The 27,126-nt window shown below is 43.1% G+C and overlaps 1 protein-coding gene across 1 annotated transcript in view; it reads right to left on the bottom strand.

Moving 5' to 3' along the window:
- LOC143815681 (sushi, von Willebrand factor type A, EGF and pentraxin domain-containing protein 1-like) overlaps positions 1-27,126 on the bottom strand; it is a 493,353-nt gene that overhangs the window by 75,112 nt on the left and 391,115 nt on the right. The window contains exon 11 of the mRNA XM_077295192.1: positions 21,967-22,046. Coding sequence (XP_077151307.1) covers positions 21,967-22,046 — 80 coding nt within the window. The remainder of the gene's footprint in view (positions 1-21,966; positions 22,047-27,126) is intronic.

The following is a 27,126-nucleotide window of genomic DNA, read 5'->3' as shown; positions in this document are numbered from 1 at the left end:
CAAAGCCAGTCACTCTGTCACTTACCTCAGCATGCTGTGGGTATAATTAGAAATATTGGTCTTGTAGTAATTCTTCCTTTCCTCCATCCAGGGCAATATTAGTAATATATCCCATCTAGTTATTGGGGACGGGGACAGCATGGGCCTGTGTGATTTCAAATGCCAGGGCTGAATTTCATCCCCAGTCCGTACCTGCCTACCGCGATTCCTGCCACTGCACGGACAGTGACCAGGACTTCCTCACTACCACAGGAACTTGAAACAACAACAGTTCTTTAGAAACGTTAGGGTCTTTAGGCGCACAGTATCCTGTTCGTGACGCCAAGTTTTGTATCACCTAGAGTGGGGTACTCAGGACGCCGGGCAGCGTTGGATTCTGGGATGTCATGGCAATGGTGGCCGTGCCCGGTGCCTGTGCTCCAGGGACAGTGAAATAGGGATTAAACATAAAAATAAAAACAAAAATTAGAAAGAAGAGTTCATGACGCAAGTTGGAGTGTTTGGCTGTAAGATGGCCAGCACTGCAGATGATCCCTGGGGGGTAGGTGATGATTGCAGTGCATGTGTTTAACACCCTCCGACTATGGCTGGCCCCCAGGGATAGTGATAGAAGTAGATGGTGCAGAGTAATAAAGCAGGAGACAAGGTAAGCCACTTTACCATTTACTGAAGGATGGAATAGAACTCTCACCAGGTATACGGTCTGCTCTGCATGATGGGAATTATCTCTCTTTGCTGTGAATCAGTATAAACTCCCTGCTTCTCTAATCCCTTCTGGGACAAAGGTTTCCTGGAGTCTGAAACTTCCAGTACAGCCAAGTACTCATGGTGTTTTCTCCCCCAGTAACTTGCAGCATGAATCCTATGTGAAGCACGTGTATGTTCTTGCATAATTTCTCACTGATTCTCTGTTGCTACGGAGCTCCTGGGAGCTCCTGGGCTTCGGGGGCGGTGAGAAGGAGGGGGCACTCTCTGTGACTATTGACATGGGTAAGCCTTTAAGATGTCATACTTAATCTATGCTGGCTACATGGATGGGATACCTTTGGGACCCTTTGCCTGTTAATAGATATTTGTTTGGCCTGCTCATATGACCTAAGAGATTTATTCATAGTGCCTCTCCCTACTCCACTTTCCGTCATGTGTCCTCCTTATTGTTCTTTTCTGTTCTGCAGAGTGTCTACAGCACACTTCTGCACTGTTTGACTTATGATTTTGTTATTGTTTTGTATTTTTTGATCGATTGTAATAAAACGTTATTCATACATTTTATACTTAATTATGTATCTGTGGACTTTTTTGCTCTATTTTTCCGTATATATCTCTGCTTGGAGTGGTCCTATTTGTTGGACGCCCTGGGGGTGTTCTGGGAGAGCTGAGGTTTTTCGCTCTCAGTTACAGTGTATAGTGCTTCATGATTGCGTGATTAATAGGAGCTCCTGGGAAAAATACTTCACTGCTGGTTATGAAAACCACACAGCATCTCGGTTTACCACCCGACTCTGGAAGTATGGATGGCCTAGGGGCTGATACCCTGATCCTTCTCTGCACTGTCCCTGGAGAGAGCACATGTCTCTCCTCCATGATCATTCTCCATTTAATTTCCACTGTTTCCTCACAGACTAACTAAGTACCTCCCCTCCCAGTTAGGGTATCTGTGCAAAGTTCTAAGCTTCAGGCAGAGTAAAGCCAGAGTCACACTACCGAGAAATACGGACAAGTGCTATGCACGAAAAAATCGCATAGCACTCAGACCAATGTTAATCTATGGGGCAGCTCGCATCATGTGTAATTTTTTCGGCCGTATTATACGTGTGGAGGAAATCGCAGCATGTTGCGATTGTCACCGTATTACGCCCGAAAAATGCTAATGCAAGTCTATGGGTGCGAGAAAAATACTGATTACACACGGACCATACGTGTGACTTGCGAGAAATACGCAAGACTCCTCCAGGTGACAGGAAATTGAATCATCCATTATCATGAAGCTTTGACATGCTAATTAGCTTAGAAAGCGCTCTACACATGCAGGAAGAACGCCTCCATGGAGTCCAGTATGTCAACATACATAAAGGTACCTTCACACTGAACAACTTAACAACGATAACGATAGCGATCCGTGACGTTGCAGCGTCCTGGATAGCGATATCGTTGTGTTTGACACGCAGCAGCGATCGGGATCCTGCTGTGATATCGTTGGTCGGAGCTAGAAGGCCAGCACCTTATTTCGTCGCTGATCACCCGCTGTCATCGCTGGATCGGTGTGTGTGACGCGGATTCAGCGATGTCTTCACTGGTAACCAGGGTAAACATCGGGTTACTAAGCGCAGGGCCGCGCTTAGTAACCCGATGTTTACCCTGGTTACCAGTGTAAATGTAAAAAAAAACACTACATACTTACATTCCGGTGTCTGTCGCGTCCCCCGGCATCCGCTTCCCTGCACTGTGTCAGCGCCGGCCGGCCGTAAAGCAAAGCACAGCGGTGATGTCACCGCTCTGCTTTAGGGCCGGCGCTTACACAGTGCAGGGAAGCGGACGCCGGGGGACGCGACAGACACCGGAATGTAAGTATGTAGTGTTTTTTTTTTTTTACATTTACACTGGTAACCAGGGTAAACATCGGGTTACTAAGCGCGGCCCTGTGCTTAGTAACCCGATGTTTACCCTGGTTACCCGGGGACTTCGGCATCGTTGGTCGCTGGAGAGCTGTCTGTGTGACAGCTCTCCAGCGACCACACAAGGACGAAACAGCGACGCTGCAGCGATCGGCATCGTTGTCTATATCGCTGCAGCGTCGCTTAATGTGACGGTACCTTAAATGTGGAGATGCTGATAGTTCTGGTCCAAGAGAGGTCAGAACTGTGGGATCAGAGGGACGCCCATTATGCTGACCGGGCCTGAAAAGAGGCGGCATGGAGGAGGATATGTCTCCAGATGTTCCCTGACTATGAGGACAGACCACGTGAGGGCCAGCAACAAATTAGTAAGTACTATCCTTTATTAATATTATTGAGCAAACTAACACGTGTTACCATTAGACTATACAATCATAATGTGTGATGGATTTTGAAGAATATGTGGAATATTTCTGATGTAAAAATTTAACATTATCAGGCCACATGACAGTGTAAAATATATGTTAAAGTTTTTTCCTAAAAATTTCAATGTCATAATTAATTATTATGTTACGTTGCAGTGGATGATGTCATGAGACGCTGGCACAGCATCAGGGATCAGTAGCCGCGGGAATGTCAGCAGCGGACCAGGAGGGGTGATGCAGCACCGACTAAATGGAAATATATTTATTATGATTGCCTGTCTTTTCTGGCTCCCATACTGGATCTCAGACCGTAAGTACTTACATCACACCACACCGACTAAATGGAAATATATTTATTATGATTGCCTGTCCTTTCTGGCTCCCATACTGGATCAGACCGTAAGTACTTACATCACACCACTTTTTATATATATGCTGTTAGGGTCATATCTACAATTTTTTTTTTTTACCCAATAAAAAACAGCACTCAGTCCAACCTCACTGAGAGGGAAACAGGCTCCGACTCCAAGGCCCCTATCGACCCAGTCGGGGAAGTGAAGAGGTGGCTGGCCCATCATCTGCACCTTCCAGCTGCATCCCACCACCACCAGCACCAGCAGTGGCATCAGGAAGACAGGAGGAACAGCAACAGGAGGACCAGGGAAACAGCAGCAGCCCTACCATGCCTCTGGAGACCTCACCACAGCCTGCCGTCATCCCCCGCCGTGGCCAACGCAGGAGAAACATAACAGCCTCTGACACCAGGAGGCATGTAGAATCAGGGGTGTTAAATTATTTTTCCAGGGCTGCCCACGATGATGGTGAGGAAGCTTATGCCCGCAGCATGGCCCGGTACCTCAGTCCACTACCCCGGGAAGTCAGACTGCATGTGCGAGGATCTATTCAAATATTGATGCCTGTACACCCCCCAATAACCCATATCAGCTTTTTGAATATATAGAACGGTGGCAGCTGTCCCCAAATAACCAGCTCAGAATGGCACCAATAACAGAAGTGCAGGCACAATCAGTATCTGAGCCACCTCCTCCCCGGATGCCTACACCACAGGCAAATCCGTCACCAACCCACCAGCCCAATATGGCCACTTGATCAGACCCACTGTTGGAGGCTGGTCCCACCATGGGTATGGTCAATATAGCCATATTGAGGGTCATGAAACACGTTAGTACCCAAATACCCAGGAGTATCCACTACAATATCCCTCACCCCACTTCTTTCCTCACCAACAGGATCATGGCCACATCACCCATTCTGGGGCAGAATATGTCCACACACAGGGTGAGGTCCAAGTTGCGCCTCAAACACAGCAACCACCTCAAGCTGGCCTCCCACCATCCCCACCACCAACCTACCATAACTTATAATTTTGTTGTGGTTTTTTTTTTGCTTACGCAAAGTTATTTATTTGTTAGTCATTTTGTTTTAAAAAAAAAAATGGGTTCACTATTTCTTGCCTAAATTTGTTTGGGCACAAAAGCCATATGCAACTAATCTGGTTTATTGTTTTCAAAAGTTCTATTTTGACATTATAAACAATTGAAACAATATGAATTCTGTCTGCTTTTTAATGCTGATATTGATCAGCTTAAGATTTACACATTTTAAACAATGTAAGGGAAACAGAACACACACTTTAATATCAAACATGCTTTTCACTTAAAAAAAGTCAAATTACAACATAGATATAGCATTCTCTTGCCATGGAGTAGCTCCCTCAGGTGAAACAAAATAATTAGTCAACACATCCCGCACTTTGAGTCCAGAGGGCTGACGATGGGGAGGTATCACATGTGGAATAGGCATCACAACATTTCCCAACACAACTTCATCATCATCAGGTGATGAGCAATCATGTGTTCTGCTGAAGTTGTGAAGGAACACACATGCTTTAATTACTTCATTTACATTAGCTTCACTCAGATGAATGGCTGACTGGAGGACACACCATTTGGCACATAGAATGCCAAAGGCACACTCCACCAGTCGTCGTGCACAGGATAGGCAAAAGTTAAAGATTCTGCGCCAGTGGTCCAGGTTTCTACGGGGATAGGGCCTCATGACATGATGGGTTAATTCAAAGGCCTCATCTGAAGCAAGGACATAAGGCACAGGTTCCTTATTGGAGCCTGGAAGCTGGCGTGGTGGTGGTAGGTCCAACTGATTATTGCATAGCCGCCGACACATAATGGAAGAATAAAAGATTCTGGAGTCTCCAGTTCTTTCATAGACCTCTTTATCTACAATTATAAACCTGTAGCGACTGTCGACCAGGGCCAACAACACTACAGAAAAATATTTGGCTAGGTGAGAGGCTTTTATCCTAAGTCATATTGCACGACTCGTTAAAGGGTTGATTGTGACTTGTAGGATCGCTACTTCCAATAGGTGGCGCTATAGAGTAAAGTCCTCTTTTTCTCAGAAGAGGCAATTTGCATATTTAAATTCCCAGAGGAGCATTGCACGGCGAATAAGCTTCCTTACCTTGACAAGCCAGAGATGGTATGTCACTCTCCATAAGGAGAAACGTTACCCCTTAGACCCCACTCCAGAGCCTCTCACCTAGCCAAATCAGTTCTCATGCTTCGCACTGACGAGGGCCAATAGCCCGAAACACCGTGTCTGCGAATTGAGATACTGATTTGGCTTTTATCCTAAGTCATATTGCACGACTCGTTAAATGGTTGATTGTGACTTGTAGGATCGCTACATCCAATAGGTGGCGCTATAGAGTAAAGTCCTCTTTTTCTCAGAAGAGGCAATTTGCATGTTTCACACAAAGAAGAAATACCCCAACACAAGCACAGCCAGAAATTGCTCAGATTGGAGTGTGACACTGTTGTAGAGGCAATAAATAGGGTTGCTGATTATGATTTAAATTATTTCAGGTCTAAAAACCATTAAATGTCCATTTTGCAAGGGTGTGAGAAAAACTCGCTATACGGATGCCATATGGATGACACACGGATACTTTGATGCATGGAAATTACTGTTCATAAAACACTGATGCGATTCTCGGCCGTAAAAAATGGACCGTATTTTTATACGTTAAGTGCGACTTGGGCCTAAGGGAGTGGGGTAAATTGTGTGTGCAGTTGTCCCCAGCAGAGAAAGCATAACTCCCATCATTTGCAATACACATATAAAATAGTACATATGTGACCATTTTGTGGCGACACAGACACAGGGCGCCACACCACCACTTTTCTCCAAGCAGCAGAGAGCTTGCAGAGTGTGTAACAAATGATCCATCAAGATGTCCTGTTACCGGCAAATTGAGATTGATGTCAGAACACTCATTGGGCTAGCAAGTTGCTTTTATTGGATTTTCTTATATATATCCACATACATGTACATAAATATAAGTGTATATGTATATCTCTTATATATGTAAATATGTGTATTTATATATGCACACCGTACATATGTTTGTGTATAGATGAGTATATACAGCTCTGGCAAAAATTAAAAGACCACCGCAAAATTTTCATTTTGTCTGCTTTTTCTCTTTATAGGTATATTTTTGAGTAAAATGTAAATTTTAATTTTATTCTATAAACTACTGACAACATGTCTCCAAATTTCTAAGCAATAAATTTTGGATTTTTTTCTGAAAAGGAGAAATGGTCAAAATTACAAAAAAACACAGTGCTTTCAGACCTCAAATAATGCAAAGAAAACAAGTTCATAATCATTTAGAAACAACAATACTAATGTTTTGATTCAGGAAGAGTTCAGAAATCAATATTTTGTGGAATAACCATGATTTTTAATCACAGCCTTCGTGTGTCTTGGCACACTTTCTACCAGTCTTTCACACTGCTCACGGCACAAAAATTTAAGTATTTCTTCTTTGTTTGATGGCTTGTGACTATCCATCATCCTCTTGATTACATTCCAGAGGTTTTCAATGGGGTTCAGGTAAGGAGATTGGGCTGGCCATGAAAGGGTTTTGTTGTGGTGGTCTCTTAATTTTTACCAGAGCTGTATATATATATATATATATATATATATATATATATATATATATATATATATATATATATATATATATATTGTGAGGCAGTGACCCCTGTAACAGCTAGGGGGCGCTGTATGTGCTCTTCAGAATGTGCATGGAAGCGAAGTGAGGCCATGAGGGTGTACTGCAGACACAGGTGTGGCTGTAATTAGAATAGTCAAGCAGTGACTGATTAAAAGCCCTGGAGTAGAGAGGGAGGTGTGTCCGTGTTGAGCTTGGAAGCAGACAGAGCAGTTGTCTGCAGAGTTCTCTCTGTGTGGAGTAACACAGAGGCAGAAGGAACCAAAGAGACTGACACCCTGTGTCTTGGGCTGTCTTGTGTTTATCCGTCTGCAATCCGGAGGATAAAGAGTGCAGTGCACTGAGTGAGTACAGAGACTTGATACCAGCGTGTGGTCACCCAAGGAAACTGGACAGATGGAAGTTTGGCATGTTTATTGACTGCATCATATAGCCATGTATTACTAATGGACTGTATGAAGAAGCTGTATAATGTACAGACTGTGTGAAGTAACACAATAAAGAAACATTTTGTTTGAACTTGCTTTGGTCACTGCCATTTCACTGTGTATGGTCCTACCGCTGCATCACTATCTATATATATAATTGTCTAAGGGTTTTTCCGTCTGTCTGTCTGTCTGTCTGTCTGTCTGTCCTGGAAATCCCACATCTCACACAGCATGGCGACGATGATGTCATAATGGAAATCCCACATCTCTGATTGGTCGAGGCCGCCAGGCCTCGACCAATCAGCGAAGGGCACAGTATCGACGTAGATGTCATAATGGTTGCCATGGCGACGATGACGTCATAAAGGTTGCCTCGACCAATCAGCGACGGGCACAGTCTGCCGCGAATTCTGGAATCATCATTGTCCATATACTACGGGGACATGCATATTCTAGAATACCCGATGCGTTAGAATCGGGCCACAGTCTAGTATATATATATATATATATATATATATATATATATATATACTGTATATATAATCAGCTGAAGAGCCCGGCGTTGCCTGGGCATAGTAAATATCTGTGGTTAGTTATAGCACCTCACTTCTCTTATTTTCCCATCACGCCTCTCATTTAGCACCTCACTTCTCTTATTTTCCCATCACGCCTCTCATTTTCCCCCTTACATCTTTCATTTTCCCCCTCACTCCTCTTATTTCCCCCCCTAACACTTGTCATTTCGACCTCACATCTGTCATTTTCCGATCACTCCACTATTTTCCCTCATTCCTCTCATTTTGCACTCACACCTTTTCATTTTCACCTGACACCTCTCATTTTCACCTCGGTATATACATGCTTGTCATCTCCCTTATATATAGTAATATACCTGTATGTCATCTCCCCTGTAAATAGTATATACCTGCTGCATGTCATCTCCTCCTGTATATTGTATATACCTATGTGTCAACTCCTGTATATAGTATATACCTGTATGTCATCTCTTCTGTATATAGTATATACCTGTATGTCATCTCCCCTGTATATAGTATGTACCTGCTGTATGTCATCTCCTCCTGTGTGTATATACCTATGTGTCATCTCCTCTTTTATATAGTACTAGCTGAAGAGCCCGGCGTTGCCTGGGCATAGTAAATATCTGTGGTTAGTTATAGCACCTCACTTCTCTTATTTTCTCATCATGCCTCTCATTTTCCCCCTCACTCCTCTCATTTTCCCCCTCACTCCTCTTATTTTCCCTTCCTCTCATTCCCCCCTAACACTTGTCATTTCGACCTCACATCTGTAATTTTCCGATCACTCCACTATTTTCCCTCATTCCTCTCATTTTGCACTCACACCTTTTCATTTTCACCTCACACCTCTCATTTTCCCCTCGGTATATACATGTTTGTCATCTCCCTTATATATAGTATACACCTGTATGTCATCTCCTCCTATATATAGTATATACCTGTATGTCATCTCCTGTATATACTATATACCTGTATGTCATCTCCCCTGTATATAGTATGTACCTGCTGTATGTCATCTCCTCCTGTATACCTCTGTCATTTCCTCTTTTATATAGTATATACCTGTATGTCATCTCTTCCTGTATATACTTGTAAGTCATCTCCCCTGTATATAGTATATATGTGTGTCATCTTCTCCTGTATTAGACCTTGTTCACACGTTATTTGGTCAGTATTTTTACCTCAGTATTTGTAAGCTAAATTGGCAGCCTGATAAATCCCCAGCCAACAGGAAGCCCTCCTCCTTGGCAGTATATATTAGCTCACACATAATAGACAGGCCATGTGACTGTCAGCTGCCGTATTTCCTATATGATACATTTGTTGCTCTTGTAGTTTGTCTGCTTATTAATCAGATTTTTATTTTTGAAGGATAATACCAGACTTGTGTGTGTTTTGGGCGAGTTTCATGTGTCAAGTTGTGTGTGTTGAGTTTTGTGTGGCGACATGTGTGTAGCAACTTTTTGTGTGTCGAGTTGCATGTGACAGGTTAGTGTAGCAAGTTTTGCGCATGGCGAGTTTTGCGCGTGGCGAGTTTTGTGTGGTACGTTTTGAGTAGGTGCAAGTTGTGTGAGGCAACTTTTGCATGTGTTGCAACTTTTGTGCATGTGTCAATTTTTCCACGTGTGCAAGTTTTGCGCATGGCGAGTTTTGAGTGGTGACTTTTGTGTTTCGACTTTTGTGGCGAGGTTGGTGTATGTGTGGTGAAATGTGTGCTGAGGGTGATATGTGTTCAAGCACGTGGTAGTGTGTGGCGCATTTTGTGTGTGTTCATATCACCATGTGTGGTGAGTATCCCATGTCGGGGCCCCACCTTAGCAACTGTACGGTATATACTCTTTGGTGGCATCGCTCTCATTCTTTAAGTACCCTTTATTCACATCTGGCTGCTGTCAATTTGCCTCCAACACTTTTCCTTTCACTTTTTCCTCATTATGTAGATAGGGGCAAAATTGTTTGGTGAATTGGAATGCGCGGGGTTAAAATTTTGCCTCACAACATAGCCTATGATGCTCTCAGGGTCCAGACGTGCCTGTGCAAAATTTTGTGGCTGTAGCTGCGATGATGCCAATCCCGGACACACACACACACACACACACACACACACACACACACACACACACACACACACACACACACACACACACGTTCCTCAATACAAAAAAACGAGTGATCTATTTCAAGTGTTTATTTCTGTTGATGTTTATGGCTTACAGCCAATGAAAGCCCAAAAGTCATTATCTCAGTAATTTAGAATACTTTATAACACCAGCTTGAAAAATGATTTAAAACCCCAAAATGTTGGCCTACTGAAATGCATGTTCAGTAAATGCACTCAATACTTGGTCCGGGCTCCTTTTGCATCAATTACTGTATCAATGCAGCATGGCATGGAGGTGTTCAGCCTGTGGCACTGCTGAGGTGCTATAGAAGCCCAGGTTGCTTTGATAGCAGCCTTCAGCTCGTCTGCATTGCTGGGTCTGGTGTCTCTCATCTTCCTCTTGACATTACCCCATGGATTCTCTATGGAGTTAAGGTCAGGCAAATTTGCTGGCAATCAAGCACAGTGATACTGTTGTTTTTAAACCAGATATTAGTACTTTTTGCAGTGTAGACAGGTGCCAAATCCTTCTGGAGAATATTTTCATCTCCAAAAAGCTTGTTGGCAGAGGGAAGCAACAAAGTGCTCTAAAATTTCATGGTAGACGGCTGTGCTGACTTTGGTCTTGATAAAACACAGTGGACCTACACCAGCAGATGACATGGCTCCCAAACCATCACTGATTGGGGAAACTATACACTAGACCTCAAGCAGCTTGGATTGTATGCCTCTCCACTCTTCCTCCAGACTCTGGGACCTTGATTTCCAAATTAAATGCAAAATGTACTTTCATCTGAAAACAACACCTTGGACCACTGAGCAACAGTCCAGTTCTTTTTCTACTTTGCTCAGGTAAGATGCTTCTGGCTTTGTCTATTGGTCATGAGTGGCTTGACACAACAAATGCAACACTTGTGACCCATGTCCTGAATACATCTGTGTGTGGCGGTTCTTGAAGCAATGACTCCAGCAGCAGTCCACTCCTTGTGAATGTTCCTCAAATTTTTGAATGGTCTTTTCTTAACAATCCTTTCAAGGCTGCGGTTATCCCGGTTGCTTGTGTACCTTTCTCTACAACTCTTGTTCCTTCCACTCAACTTTCCATTAATATGCTTGAATACAGCACTATGTGAACAGCCAGCTTCTTTAGCAATGAGCTTTTGTGGCTTTCCCTCCTTGTGGATTGTGTCAATGACTGCCTTCTGGACATCTGTCAAGTCAGCAGTCTTCTCCATGATTGTGGAGCCTACGGAAACAGACTAAGGGACCTTTGTAAACACTTAGGAAGCCTTTGCAGGTGTTTTTGTTAATTATTCTAATTTACTGAGATAATGACATTTGGGTTTTCATTGGCTGTAAGCCAGAATCAACATTAACAGAAATAAACACTTGAAATAGATCACTGTTTGTAATGACTTTATATAATAGTATAATAATAATTAGTTTCCAGTTCAATCTTGAAGTGTTTCAATGTTGTGTCGACTTCTTTTTACCCTTCGCCACGACAGCACCCACATGAGAGAGGGGGATCCGCCCATAGGAACAGGAAACCTACAGCATAAAAAGAGGCAGTCCCCTCTCCTCCTCAGTTTAGGTTTCCTATTCCTATAGGAATCCCAAGTTACATACAGTGAAGAGGATTCCTGGGTCAGAAGCATCCACCTGTGTGGTATCTGTGGGAACAGCAGGGGTTGCGGTACCAGATGCAGTGATGGGGGGAACCCCTGCTTGCAGCCTCCCCCTTCGTATGTCCACCGATCCATGGTCCGGGGTGGGCCGCCCGGCTCCATGAGGGCGCACGCGGCTGCAGCCGGCTTTTCAGAGCATCGGCTGCCGCTCAGTGAGAAGGTGGCGCGTCTAACCCGGAAGTAGCTGGAGCACTTCCAGGTGGGTCCGGGGAGGCAGGAAAAGCGGTGCCAGATTTAAAAAGCGGTGCCGCCGTCGGAGCCGGTGTGTGTCAGTATGGCTTCACCGGCCGACGAAGCGCACCTACCTGCGGCAGAACAGCGTCCTCCCAGCAAGGAAGGAAGTGCCAGAAGCAGCACTAAAAGCAGTGATCGCTCCACAGAGAAGCGATCCACTGTGAGGCAGAGGAATGTTAACGACGATCTACCTAAAACTCCGCCTCCAGAACCGGTACCTTTCAGCTTCACTGGGTGAGTGGTAAAACCTCCTCCTATATGCTGATTTATTCCTCCTATGATCCCTCTCCTTCTAGACTAAGAAACGGACTCACAAGTCCAAACATAAGTAATGTGCCCTTTGCAAACAGCTTCTCCCGGATTCATATATGAAAAGGTTATGCCCCGACTGCATCAGTCTAACCTTACAGGAAGAAAGGGTAATGACGCCAGCAGATGTACGAGCTATAATTTGGAAAGAAATGCAGGGGTTGGGGCACACCAGTGGTTCCAGTACACGCCATCCGAGCAGATCCCTTTCACCAGTAGACTCAGATTCAGATGACGTGCAGGAAAAATCCTCGGACAATTCAAAGTCCCAGTCAAGTTCATCTGAAACTGAAGGCGGTCTATGTCTACCAGATGGTAGCATAGATAATCTAATAAAATCCGTCAGAAGTACAATGGGATGTCCTGATACAAAGGGGTCAAAATTGGCACAGGACATAATGTTTGCTGGGTTGGCCCAGAAAAAACGGAGAACTTTTCCTGTAATTTCAACTATTAAAGAATTAATAACGAAAGAATGGGATAAGCAGAACCTGCAAGGTTTTTTACCATCATCCTCTAAAAGACGCTATCCCTTTAGTGATGAGGAACTAAATTCCTGGTCCAAAGTACCTGGAGTGCAGGTGGATGCTGCGGTTGCTTCCACATCAAAACAGTCCATGTTGCCGGTGGATTCAGGGGTCTTACCAGATCCTTTAGACCGTAAAGCAGAAAGCTTATTAAAAAGGTCATGGGAGGCCAACACGGGAGCATTCAAACCTGCCATATCCAGTACTTGTACCACCAGATCATTACTGGTTTGGGTGGATCAGTTGGAAGAGCAGATTAGAGGTAAAACGTCCAGAGAAAAAATTCTGCCGACAATCCCTCTAATAAAGGAAGCTGTAGCATTCCTAGCGGATGCATCGGCAGACTCACTACGTTTAGCAGCCAGGTCAGCCGACCTTGTAAACACAGCCCGGCGAGCACTTTGGTTAAAGAGCCGGAAGGGGGACGCACAGACAAAAGCAAAACTTTGTGCGATCCCGTGCCAGGGTGAGTTTCTTTTTGGGAAGACATTGGACGATCTCCTAACTAAAGCAGGAGAGAGAAAGAAGGGATTTCCTAATCAGTCTCTTTTTACAGGAGAGCCTTTAGAAGACGCCCCTTTATCAGAAATAAAACGGTAGAAACTCAAAGAGATCGCTGGGAAGCGAAGGACACAAAACAAAAAGGTGCATTGTTTAGTGGATCCTATAACGCAAGACGTAACAAATACCGCTAATTCTCAAGTTGGAGGTAGACTAAAATATTTTGTCCAGAATTGGAAGCAAATAACATCAAGCCAATGGATTCTTAACATCATAGAGTTCGGGTTAAAATTAGAATTTGATCAGATCCCTTGGGATTCATTTATAGTAACATCGCCTAGAAGACCAGATCAACAAAAGGCTCTTGAATTGGAAATCCTGTCTTTGCTATCCAAAAAAGTTTTGATAGAAGTTCCCAAGGGTCAGGAAGGAAGGGGGTTTTATTCCCCTTTATTCTTAATCAATAAACCGGACGGTTCATTCCGAACCATTATTAATCTCAAAAAATTAAATTCGTTTTTATGTAACCGTACCTTTAAGATGGAATCCATTGGTTCTACTATCAAACTTTTGTTTCATAGATGTGTGATGGTGGGAATAGACCTAAAAGATGCCTATTATCTACCCATACACACCAAACACCAGCGATACCTGAGGGTAGCGGTCAAACTGGCCGGACAAATTCGTCACTTCCAATATGTGGCAATGCCCTTTGGTATTTCGATGGCTCCTCGTGTCTTTACAAAAGTAATGCTAGAGGTGATGGCTTACTTGCGCCAACAGGATACTCTAATAATACCCTACCTAGATGACTTTCTTGTAGTAGGAAATTCTGTCTCTCAGTGTAAAAATTGTTTATCTATACGATTTCATCCCTGCAGGAGTTAGGATGGATCGTCAACTTCGAAAAATCCAGATTGATTCCAGAAACCTTTCAAACATTCCTAGGACTCCATCTAGACTCCGTAAGTCGGAGGTGCTTCCTCCCACAGTCAAAGAAATTGACTGTACAATCAAAAGTGACATTGGCAATAAAAGATCCAAACATGTCACTAAGGGAGGCTATGTCCTTACTGGGATCCCTAACTTCATGTATTTCAGCAGTCCCTTGGACCCAGTATCATATTAGACCATTCCAATATGAAATTTTATATGTTCAGGAAAAATCGCAGGGCCATCTGGAAAGTAAATTAACTCTTTCCCAAAATGTAGTAAAGTCCCTGGCCTGGTTAGATATAGATCACCTATCTAAAGGAGTACCCTGGATAATAGAGCCTTCCAAAATAATCACCACTGATGCTAGCCCCTCGGGTTGGGGTGCCCACATGGGGGATAGTTTAGCTCAAGATCTCTGGAATCCGGCAGAGTCAGTCTACTCTTCTAATTGGAAAGAGCTAAAAGCGGTTGAGTATGCTTTAAATCATTTTCTCCCACAGATTCGAGGGAAACATGTAAGAATTTTGTCGGACAATTCCACTACAGTGGCATACGTGAATAGTCAAGGGGGTACACGTTCAGAAAATCTGATGTCTGTAGCAACAGATATTTTCTACTTAGCAGAAACTCATTTTGCATCTCTAACAGCCCTTCACATCAAAGGTGTAGAAAACACAAAAGCAGACTTTCTCAGCCGAAACATGCTGCGACAAGGAGAATGGACTCTCAACAAACTTATAATCAAGAAGATAATAAAATTATGGGATGCTCCACAAACAGACTTGTTCACTACCAGAGAGAACAGACAAGTCCAAAGGTTCGCTTCCTTGAACATGATAGATCATCCGGACATGTTGGACTCACTTCAGCATCCCTGGAAGTTCGATCTAGCGTATGCCTTTCCCCCGATGACACTAATCCCACTGGTGCTCAAAGATCAGGAGGGAAAAAGCAAGAGTGATTCTTATCACACCCTTTTGGCCGAAGAGGCTGTGGTTCTCTTGTCTCCAAGCCATGTCTCTATGCGACCCGTGGATTCTTCCGTCAGACCGGAAGCTACTATCTCAAGGACCATTCTTCCATCCGCAAGTGAAAGGACTTCACTTGACGGCGTGGAATTTGAGAGGCAGCTATTAAGTTCAAGAGGCTTCAATTTTCATATGGAACCTTTCACTAGACAGGCTCCAGGTGTACCCATCCTAGAATTTTTACAAAAATATCGAGAACTGGGGTTATCAATGAACACCTTAAGAGTGCAGGTCTCAGCATTGGGGGCCCTGTATGGGTGCAATTTAGAAGGAGATAGATGGGTCGCCAGATTTATAAAGGCATGTGAGCGGAGTAACCCGGTCCACATTCCCCATTTACCACCATGGGATTTAAACCTAGTCCTTGAGGCCTTAACTAATTCCCCATTTGAACCACTGGATGCTATACCCTTAAATATCTTAACATATAAAGTAGCTCTATTAGTAGCCTTGACATCAGCTAGAAGGGTTAGCGACATCCAGGCCCTCTCCGTAGACCCACCCTTGTTAGTCTTCAAAGATTGGGTAGTTCTTAAACCAGACCCCTCATACCTTCCTAAAGTCGCATCTAGTTATCATAGGTCACAAGAAATTTTTCTCCCTTCCTTTTTTGATACTCCAGTAACTCCAGAACAACAAAAGTTCCATACTCTAGATGTTAAAAGGGCCATCCTGACCTATGTAGATAGATCTCAGGCCTGGAGGCAAAGTAGGGCTCTGTTTGTCTCCTTTCAGGGCCACAGGAAAGGACGTGGGGTCCCTAAAGCTACCTTATCCCGGTGGATCAGAGAAGCTATCTGCTTAGCTTATTCGTCAAAAGGTGAAGTTCCTCAGGAGGGCATAAAAGCACATTCGGCACGAGCCATGGCATCCTCTTGGGCGGACAAAGCAGATGTGCCGATTGATTTAATATGTAAGGCCGCAACTTGGTCAACACCTTCCACCTTTTACAACCATTATAGACTTGATCAATCTACATCTTCTGATTTGGCCTTTGGTAGAGCTGTCCTTAGTACAGTAATCCCACCCAGATGATGGTTTTCTGAAAGTCTCTCATGTGGGTGCGGTCGTGGCGAAGGGTAAAAAGCCGGATTACTTACCGGTAATGCTCTTTTAATGAGTCCACGACAGCACCCATTCACTACCCTCCCTAATTATGCACAATTTCCTTCTTTTAAGCTCACAAATAATGGTTGTATAGAGCGTTAAGATATTTATAATTGCTAATATAAGTTAATACTAAAACTTTGCGGTTCCCCTTGTACTCTGAAAACTAAACTGAGGAGGAGAGGGGACCACCTCTTTTTATGCTGTAGGTTTCCTGTTCCTATGTGCGGATCCCCCTCTCTCATGTGGGTGCTGTCGTGGACTCATTAAAAGAGCATTACCGGTAAGTAATCCGGCTTATTCTGGAGAACCACAAGGTTCTGAATAAGAAGTCTGCAAGACAGAGAAATGTGTCTAGATTAAAATTTATACAAATTTACTACATGTATACTAACTTACAGCGTGCATTCTGGATTTCTTAGAGGTTGTCCACTACAATGTGTAGTGAGCAGATCGATTTAAACATTGGAAATAAGGCTTACTTCAAATACCTTGCATTTTTAAATGTGCCATTTGAGCAGCGCTATTGCTTTCCGCTCATCCCCATCATGAGGCCCCAGTCTGCAGCTGACTCTGATCAGCTCTCCGCGCTGTTTTCAAATCAAATCCGGCGCCTGCGCTGTTTTGGCCTGCCTGGGGCAGGCGCCGTGAGCGCTACACGTCTGACCTCAGATGCAGTCTCGCAGACTGCGCCTGTGCGGCCACCCAGCTTGTGAATCCTGCAGTCTGCGAGACTGCATCTGAGGTCAGATGGGCAGCGCTCACTGCGCCTGCCCCAGCCAGACCAAAACAGCGCAGGCGCCGGATTTGATTTGAAAACAGTGCGGAGGGGGCGGCGCCCGGCACCAAAGAAGCCTTGAGTGACGGCAGTGTGGCGTGTGCAGCAAGGGGGTTAAGACCTGCCTCCAGGACTAAAGACAGGTATTTTTGCGAAATTATAAAACGCTTTATTTCTGCTTTGACTGCACCAATAACTAAAAGAGCCACCTTGTCAGAATGCAGCATTACTGCTGCACAAGGTGGCTCTTTTAGTTTCTAACGGCTGGAGGGGGTGACAGAGTCCCTTTAAAGGAGTTGTCCACTATTTGGACAACTCCTTGTCATACCCCTCGCTTGGCCCCCACAAAATAATAAAGCCTATACTCACCTCCCGTGCCGTTCCCATGGTGTCGGCACTCGCTCTCGCGGTGTCGACAACTCAAACATGAATAGGAAGTCTGAGATCAGCTGCAGTCTGGACACCGGGGACAGTGACGTCAACATTGACTGGAAGCCAGTGTCACATGTCATAACACCGCACGAGAGCCCCGGGGAGAGCGAGTGCTCACACCATGAGAATGTTGCTGACACGGGAGGTGAGTAAAAGCTTTATTATTATATCGGGGCTAAACATTTTGATCAAAAAGAGGTTGTCCTAGTAGTGGACAACCCCTTTAAAGAACCACTCCAGCGGTCATTATTTTTTAAAGCAGAGGTGGTGCTACAAATTCAAGTTCCCTGATCTTCTTATCAGATGCCAACTTCAGCTATTCCCAATGCCGCTCAAACACTGCGCCACCATCTTGTGTATGGTACTTATGACTGTCCAGAAGTCAAAGGTAACGGTTACAAGCTCTCGATGCAAGTCTCTGAGATCCCCGTTATGGCTCTGATAGACTTATAAGCAAACACTGGAGTGATCCCGCAGGTCACAAACTGCTGGAGACAGACAGAATTACAATTACAAAAAAATTGACACCAAGAACCGGAATATACAGTTAGTAAAGGTTTATTAATGTGACAAAGCATATTTACAACAAAATATTGGAATTTAAATAAACAAAAACAAGAGTAAGCATTTTGTCTTTCTTTTTTTTTTTTTTTCTCAATTGAGTTCCATTCTTCGCTTCTTGTCAGGCTGAACAACGCCTACACAGGAGTATTGCCAGTACACAGCACCTTCTGGACTCATAAAATAGTCAGCAAAAGGCATCTTACACCCAGACATCATAGTTAGATGTCCCGGACCCAAGTTAATATCTGTATTAAGTGCTGGCAGCTCTGATTCCTCAACTATCTCAGTTCTGTACTCACGAACATAGTTGTGGAGTACACAGCATGCCTTAATCATAGTATCAACTGTGTTTGGTTCCAACTAGCAACAAATTTGTAATGTACATCAGCCACCAGCATAAGGACCACAGAAAAATAATTAAAGAAGTGTCATCCTGATCGTGGTGGTTGCTAAAGCCTGCTGCGACCTGCAGTCAAGTCTCCTCGGCTGGGGAAGGCATCACTGTGGGCCAGATCTTCTGCCAGATCACTTTACATGTTCACCTGGCAATTTTGGAAATGGTGGATTTACCAACCCTAAATTGGTGCAGTGATGCACAGCTCTCTCCTGTGGCGATAAATCTACAGAAGAAAAGTAAAGAGAATTAGAAACAGACACTAAAAAAATTATTGTATGAACAAATAATTATGACCAAAAACTGCACAAAAATAGTGTAGTAACACAACCATTAATGATTGTATTTCATCACATTGTAAGTTGGGCTTGGCGCCACTCATGCAGATCACATCGGTAAACTAATCAATCAGTATTGAGAGGACTCTAAGATATACCTCTACTTAACACAAAATAACACTGAAAAAAGCAGAGTATCACAGAGTATGCTGTTACAGAAATAATCCTTTACATGATAGCACTCAGCACTCAGACCAAAAAACACAATTACTCCATAAATAGTGCAAGCTCAAACTATCGGAAAAATTATTTTTTTTCCAAAAATTTGGAGTAGTTTTTTTTTTTTACATATACACAATTGTAAATATTTAACATGTGAAAACATTTTTTGCATTACTTACTGAAGGGGATGAGCAACCTTTCCTCAGCAGTGATCACCTTTCTCATCACTGTATCAGAATAGGTCAGCTCTGTAGATAGTATGTTCAAGAGACATTTATAGGAATGCGACAAAATGATAAATTTGTCGGGAAAAAAATACTTAGGTAAACTGTGATATTTTTTAGTACATATTTTAGATATGATAGCATCTTTACACACGTTTAACTCCCCTTCCTTAAATCCCTTCATAAAATATGGAAGTGGCCCTTTGTGAGATGTCAGGTCACCAGGGTGGCACAAATGTGTATACCTGTGTCCGCATCAGTATAATACTGTACCTGTTGTACATAGATTTAACTCTCTTCAGTAATGTTATTCGGTCACAAGATGTCTCTGTTCCCTAAGCATTTCTGAAAGACTGTAAAAAGATGCTAAATGAATGTCAAAGGTGGAGCTACAATCTGAAATGATGTGAAACACAGGAAGAGGAAGTACGGTCATCTTAAGGCCAGTATGCAGCTATTGAGAACAATGAAAGGATGTGTTTGAGGAAAATCCAAAGACATCATCTAATGGAAGCATCCCACCGAGACCAGAACAATGGCAGAGGGGAGCTGATCATGTTCGTGACCAGAACTTGTCCAGATGTGAGGAGATTTCTGCCAGGAATACTGCTGATAGATTGAAAAAGCTGGGATCTAGCATGAGAGCTGTTGGACGCCGCTGAGGTGTTAAGTGACAGTCATCAATGGTACAATTCACCTGCTGGAGGGGCCCCACATCCATTTGTATACACTGATTGTTTGTCCAAAGGAGACCCGAGTCGGATAGAATACTAAGGCCCACTGCACCACCCAGTGCGTGACCATCCATGCACCTCACTACACTGTGGTGCCAAAATACTCAAGACTGAAATAGAGCATATAGTTAGACAGATTGGCATATTGACTATTTTAGGCCACATTCATTGCCAAAATCAAATCCGGAACTTTCGGATGTTTCCTGTTTATTCCGTAATTAAGAATCCTAATCCATGCCTAGGTGCCAACACGGCATGCAAAGAACTTCAGACCAAGCTTGAACTTATTTTTGTTTCAGGAGAGAGTTTTTGAGGAACATTATAGTATGGGATAATTGTTCAACTTCAATAGACTACATTTCTGGCTAAATAGCCATTGCAGTTGGTTAACCATTAGGGTATTTTCAGTATAATTGAGGACAGATTATTCCTTTGAGTTTATTGAAGTCATATCGAGAAGGGGAAGGAATATTTATAGATAGAGGTAATTGATTGTAAGATTGTAAACTGTTGTACTGTACCGCAGGCGAGCCTGTACGTTACACTCATATAATTGACATGATGTTATTAGGTAACAGTAGTTGCAGGTAACCTCAAGCACTCAAATGATTTCAGTCCATAATAAGTGAAGTAAAGTATGTGTTTTATTTAGGGAATCCACAGCCGACAATGAAAAACAGAGAAAAATTATCCCAACGTTTCGGCCTTTATGGCCTTATTCAAGGGTTTTCTGTAGGTAGGGAGATCGGCTTGTGCGACGTTCACCCTTCAGGTGTGGTCCATTATAATTGGGTGCACGCATATCTTCTTTTGGACTGATCCTATAAGATAAACAATTAATTACAGCACACCACAGAAAAAAAGAGACATGTAAAATATTATTTACATATACTTGAGTTTACCTGGATTCTACGATGAAGTAGTTGATTGACTACTATGATTAGTAATAGATGCAGATATGGCCTGCGGAGCCGCATTAAAGGTTCTGTGCTTGACATTATCAGTACAGTTCAATTAAAAAATGGAGAATGAAGAGGAAATGGGTTCAACAAGGAAATAGCGGTACATCATAAAAGCTTTATATCTTTTTTTTCAACTGGCTTTAATAAGTTACACATACTATTCATTGCTGTCTAAATGCACTAGGAAAACGCATGTAAAAACACATTGAACATGCATAAAAACGCGGCACAAATGTGCGTTTTTGCTGCTTTGTTTTTTGCTGCCAAGAAATACTCAACATGTGCACAGACCCTTATTGTCTACTATCAATGTTTGCTGCTTGCAGGATCTTCAGTGTGTCCTATGAGATGCGGCTTCACATAGTTTTCCACTATCTCCTGCTTGTAAGACAAAACAGAAACCTTTGTCATTTGTCCCATTAACTTTTATGGAACTGATAAAATTAGCAAAACTTGTATATGAATGTGATGTGTATTTTGCTACAAATTTTGTTACTTTCACCCTTTGCATTGCATAAAGTTGAATTCACAATGAATTCAACACAAAGAATTGACATTCAATCCACGCTGCATGTCTTCTTTTAGGCGTAGAACATTTCTGTAACATGTATATGAGAGTTAACCCCTTCCAGCCCCAATGCATACTATTATGTCATGGTGCTGATGGATAGAGCAGGTTCCGTAGCTCAGACAGCTTCACATAGGGCAGATGATGATCCTTGATGCTGCTATCTGCTATCTTGGAATTCCTGGGAAGTCCACCCACAGAGGGGGCTGCATGAGAGACTGGGATTTTCACTATATATTTTAATTTTGCTGGGAAATATTCCTAATTTTTATTCAGGAGCCTAATGAAAAGTTGACATATTGCTTACTATACCTTCACAAACAGATAAAGTACCAGTCCATCCTCCATTTGGTCCACAGATGAGAGAATTACCTGGGGAAACCATCTTGTATCTAAAATGACAAATTTAATTTTGTACATTAGCTCAACGATTTTCATCAAGATTTGGAGGGAGGCAATAAAAGTCCACAGTTTATTACAGTTACTGTACATAAAAATTGATGCAAATTTGCAGAATCTCATACACAGGTTAATTTCGCATAAACACTTTTTTCTGTGTGCGTGAGGTCTGCGTATATAAGGACCACAACTGAATGTCAAATGAGCCAGTTTGACTGGTCTGCTAAAATCAGAGTTCATCAAAACTTATTGACATGCTGAAAAAAAACTGTGATGGAAAATATCTTGAGGAGGTGAATTAAATCTGCAGCAATTCAATGTGTCAATGTATTTACCAACTTATTACGGGGTATTTGCTCATGTTTTTGCATTCTAAGTTCTGTCTGTTAAATGGCCACAGTGTGAATGTGCATTTACACATTGCACATATACCAACATATTTTCTGCCTCATTTCTTTGAGTTTGCTTTAGTTTTTTTTTACCTTTGTACAAACAGGAGTGTGGCTTCCCCTTTTTGGGCTAGCATCTTGTCTATACAGCTTTCCACGGGCAGGAATTTGAGCAGTCAGGTCTAGGTCCTGCTCAGGTCTGCTGATACAAAGTGAGGTGAACTACAAGACTTAGACCGGGGTCACAGTAGCATAGAATATGGATGAGTGCTATGCAAGAAAACATCGCATAGCACTCAGACCAGTGTTAATCTATGGGGAAGCTCACATCACCGTTTTTTTCTCGGGCGTATTCAGTGTGCCACTGAAATCACAGCATACTGCGATTGTACGCGTATATCGCCCAAGTCTCGCCAATGCAAGTCTATGGGTGCGAGAAAAAATCAGACACCACACGGACCATCAGTGTAACTTGCGAGAAATATGCAACCATGTTTCAGGTGACAGGCAATTGCCTCATCCATTATCAGGAAGCTTTAGCATGCAAATTTCCCTGGCAACCTCTCAAAAGAGTCCTGAACACGCCTCCACGGATACCACCAACCACCACCACCAAATAATCTGACTCAGGTGTTCTTGTGCCTAGAAAGATGGCAGATGTCTAGCGACAACCACTGTGATGCAGTGACCTCTGTTACAGCTAGGGGGCACTGTATGTTCTCCTCAGAATGCACACAGAGGTGTATTGAGGCCATGGGAATGCATGGCAGTCGCAGGCATAACTGTGATGATGAGACAAAGTCCGGAATTATTGTAAATGTCCGGTATGTGTCGCAGAGGAGATCCTCTGCACTGGAAGGCGGTAATGTTGTTCTGGGACCTGTATTCTCACAAGTATTGTTGAGTAGCTTTAAAGGGAGGCTTACAGGGTTAGTCGGAGAGCTGGGCGGGTCTGACTAACCACACACACCTCCCACCTATTGGAGTGGTTACAAGTATATAATGTGACCATGGTGTGGTCACATGTTAGAGAATGTATGGACCTGATTGGTCCATGTGTAAGGTCCTGGAAGGCATATGTGTTGGAGGTGCTAACCACCTGAAGAGCATATGGTGAGGTCTTGAACATGGAGACCTGTGTGTTGGATGGTCCCAGATGGGGACAGACATCCTCAAGAGCACATGGAGAGGCCATGAATGCAGAGTCTGTGATGGCACTGCATCGGGCGAGCTACCGTTTCGTCTGCGGGTCTGCACTGTCGTGAGTGCACTGGTCACAAGGATGGTGATCCCAGTAAGACAGCTTCCCCAGGAGAGAGGACTGACAGGAGATCAGTGTGTGGAGCAGGAGCTCCAGGAAGGTAACAGAAAGGGGGGCTATAACGGCAGAGAAGTATCTGCTATTAGAACTGACTGATGTGTGCCGGACAGGCAAGTCAGTAATTGTTATGTTCTGTAGATGCATATAATGAACTGTATGAATGTTACTGCAGCTGAAATGGACTATATGTCAGTCCTGTGATGTTCAAATGACATACGGTGGTTTATGGAGGTTTAATAAACCAGGCAAGGACTTTTGCTAAAGAAAATACGGTCTTGATGTGTGTTATATCGCTACCGAGCGAGTATTCCCCAACCCGTTAGTGATCGTTGCATCACATATGGTGCTGGACTGCGGGCAATGGTCCAGGAAGCACATGTGGAGGTGATTGCTGTGGCTTGGCGAGGTCACAAAGACTTTTTTTTCAAGACAGCTTGCTGTGGATCAGCGGGTCAACGAAGATTACTAGCGTCTGGCTGTAACTCGGCAGGGTTACGAAGATTTGCCATGGATCGGCAGGTCCACGAAGTCTGCAGTGTGGAGCCACGCAGTGTATTGCAGAGCCTTGCAGAGTGGAGCTGCAGTTGCAGCGAGAGGTTCTGCAGCAGCAGGAGCTGCAGTTGCAGCAACAGCGGCTTGTGATCAGCACCCAGAGGTGCCGGCAGTTTGTAACTGCAGCAGGAGCTGTGGTAGTGCCAGCAGGGGCTGGGGAGGTGTCGTGAGGACATTGGTGGTCTAGAAAGTGCAGACTCTAAAAGGGCCAATACTCAATACTCAAACCACTCATGCTGCCCTCCCGCCATCACCACCACCTACATACGTGAATTTGTAAAGAAATGTCACATAATGAGTAAACTGTTAATTTTAAAGTTGATGATCGCCTTGTCATAGTAGCCAAATTTGCCATATTATATCAATTTGTTTTTTTGTTTGAAACAAACCTGTTCTGACTAAAAAATGTCAATTCAATGTGTCATTTCTACTTTTTGAAATATGTAGATGATGTGTTTAATTTGACAAATTGATAAATATTATGCAAAATCATAACACACTTCATTCATTAACCCCTTCACCCCCAAGGGTGGTTTGCACGTTAATGACCGGGCCAATTTTTACAATTCTGACCACTGTCCTTTTATGAGGTTATAACTCTGGAACGCTTCAACGGATCTTGGCGATTCTGACATTGTTTTCTCGAGACATATTGTACTTCATGATAGTGGTAAAATTTCTTCGGTATAACTTGCATTTATTTGTGAAAAAAACGAATATTTGGCGAAAATTTTGAAAATTTCGCAATTTTCCAACTTTGAATTTTTATGCCCTTAAATCACAGACATATGTCACGCAAAATACTTAATAAGTAACATTTCCCACATGTCTACTTTACATCAGCATAATTTTGGAACCAAAATTTTTTTTTGTGACGGAGTTATAAGGGTTAAAAGTTTTTTTTAGGGACCACATCTCATTTGAAGTCATTTTGAGGGGTCTATATGATAGAAAATACCCAAGTGTGACACCATTCTAAAAACTGCACCCCTCAAGGTACTCAAAACCACTTTCAAGAAGTTTATTAACCCTTCAGGTGTTTCACAGGAATTTTTGGAATGTTTAAATAAAAATAAACATTTAACTTTTATTCACACAAAATTTATTTCAGCTCCAATTTGTTTTATTTTACCAAGGGTAACAGGAGAAAATAGACCACAAAATTTGTTGTACAATTTGTCCTGAGTACGCTGATACCCAAAATGTGCGGGTAAACCACTGTTTGGGCACATGGCAGAGCTCGGAAGGAAAGGAGCGCCATTTGACTTTTCAATGCAAAATTGACTGGAATTGAGATGGGACGCCATGTTGCATTTGGAGAGCCCCTGATGTGCCTAAACATTGAAACCCCCACAAGTGACACCATTTTGGAAAGTAGACCCCCTAAGGATCTTATCTAGATGTGTGGTGAGCACTTTGACCCAACAAGTGCTTCACAGAAGTTTATAATGCAGAGCCGTAAAAATAAAAAATCATATTTTTTCACAAAAATGATCTTTTCGCCCCCAATTTTTTATTTTCCCAAGGGTAAGAGAAGAAATTGGACCCCAAAAATTGTTGTGCAATTTGTCCTGAGTACGCTGATACCCCATATGTGGGTGTAAACCATTGTTTGGGCGCAGGGCAGAGCTCGGAAGGGAAGGAGCGCCATTTGAGTTTTCAATGCAAAATTGACTGGAATTGAGATGGGACGCCATGTTGCGTTTGGAGAGCCCCTGATGTGCCTAAACATTGAAACCCCCCACAAGTGACACCATTTTGGAAAGTAGACCCCTTAAGGAACTTATCTAGATGTGTGTTGAGCACTTTGACCCAACAAGTGCTTCACAGAAGTTTATAATGCAGAGCCGTAAAAATAAAAAATCATATTTTTTCACAAAAATGATCTTTTCGCCCCCATTTTTTTATTTCCCCAAGGGTAAGAGAAGAAATTAGACCACAAAAGTTGTTGTGCAATTTGTCCTGAGTACGACGATACCCCATATGTGGGGGTAAACCACTGTTTGGGTGCATAGCAGAGCTCGGAAGGGAAGGAGCGCTATTTTACTTTTCAATGCAAAATTGACTTGAATTAAGATGGGATGCCATGTTGCGTTTGGAGAGCCCCTGATGTGCCTAAACATTAAAAACCCCCACAAGTGACACCATTTTGGAAAGTAGACCCCCTAAGGAACTTATCTAGATGTGTTTTGATACCTTTGAACCCCCAAGTGTTTCACTACAGTTTATAACGCAGAGCCGTGAAAATAAAAATTCTTTTTTTTTTCACAAAAATGATTTTTAGCCCCCAGTTTTGTATTTTCACAAGGGTATCAGGATAAATTGGACCCCAAAAGTTGTTGTTCAATTTGTCCTGAGTACGCTGATACCCCATATGTGGGGGGGAACCACTGTTTGGGCGCATGACAGAGCTCGGAAGGGAAGGAGCGCCATTTGGAATGCAGACTTAAATGGATTGGTCTGCAGGCGTCACGTTGCATTTGCAGAGCCCCTGATGTACCCAAACAGTACAAACCCCCCACAAGTGACCCCATATTGGAAACTAGACCCCCCAAGGAACTTATCTAGATGTGTTGTGAGAACTTTGAACCCCCAAGTGTTTCACTACAGTTTACAACGCAGAGCCGTGAAAATAAAAAATCTTTTTTTTCCCACAAAACTTATTTTTTGGCCCCCAGTTTTGTATTTTCCCAAGGGTAGCAGGATAAATTGGACCCCAAAAGATGATGTCCAATTTGTCCTGAGTACGCTGATACCCCATATGTTGGGGTAAACCCCTGTTTGGGCACACGGGAGAGCTCTGAAGGGAAG

Source organism: Ranitomeya variabilis, chromosome 3 (genome assembly GCF_051348905.1).
Source record: "Ranitomeya variabilis isolate aRanVar5 chromosome 3, aRanVar5.hap1, whole genome shotgun sequence".
Classification (NCBI taxonomy): domain Eukaryota; kingdom Metazoa; phylum Chordata; class Amphibia; order Anura; family Dendrobatidae; genus Ranitomeya; species Ranitomeya variabilis.
The sequence above is the reverse complement of the archived record's forward strand: the minus strand, read 5'-3'. Positions and strand labels throughout refer to the sequence as shown.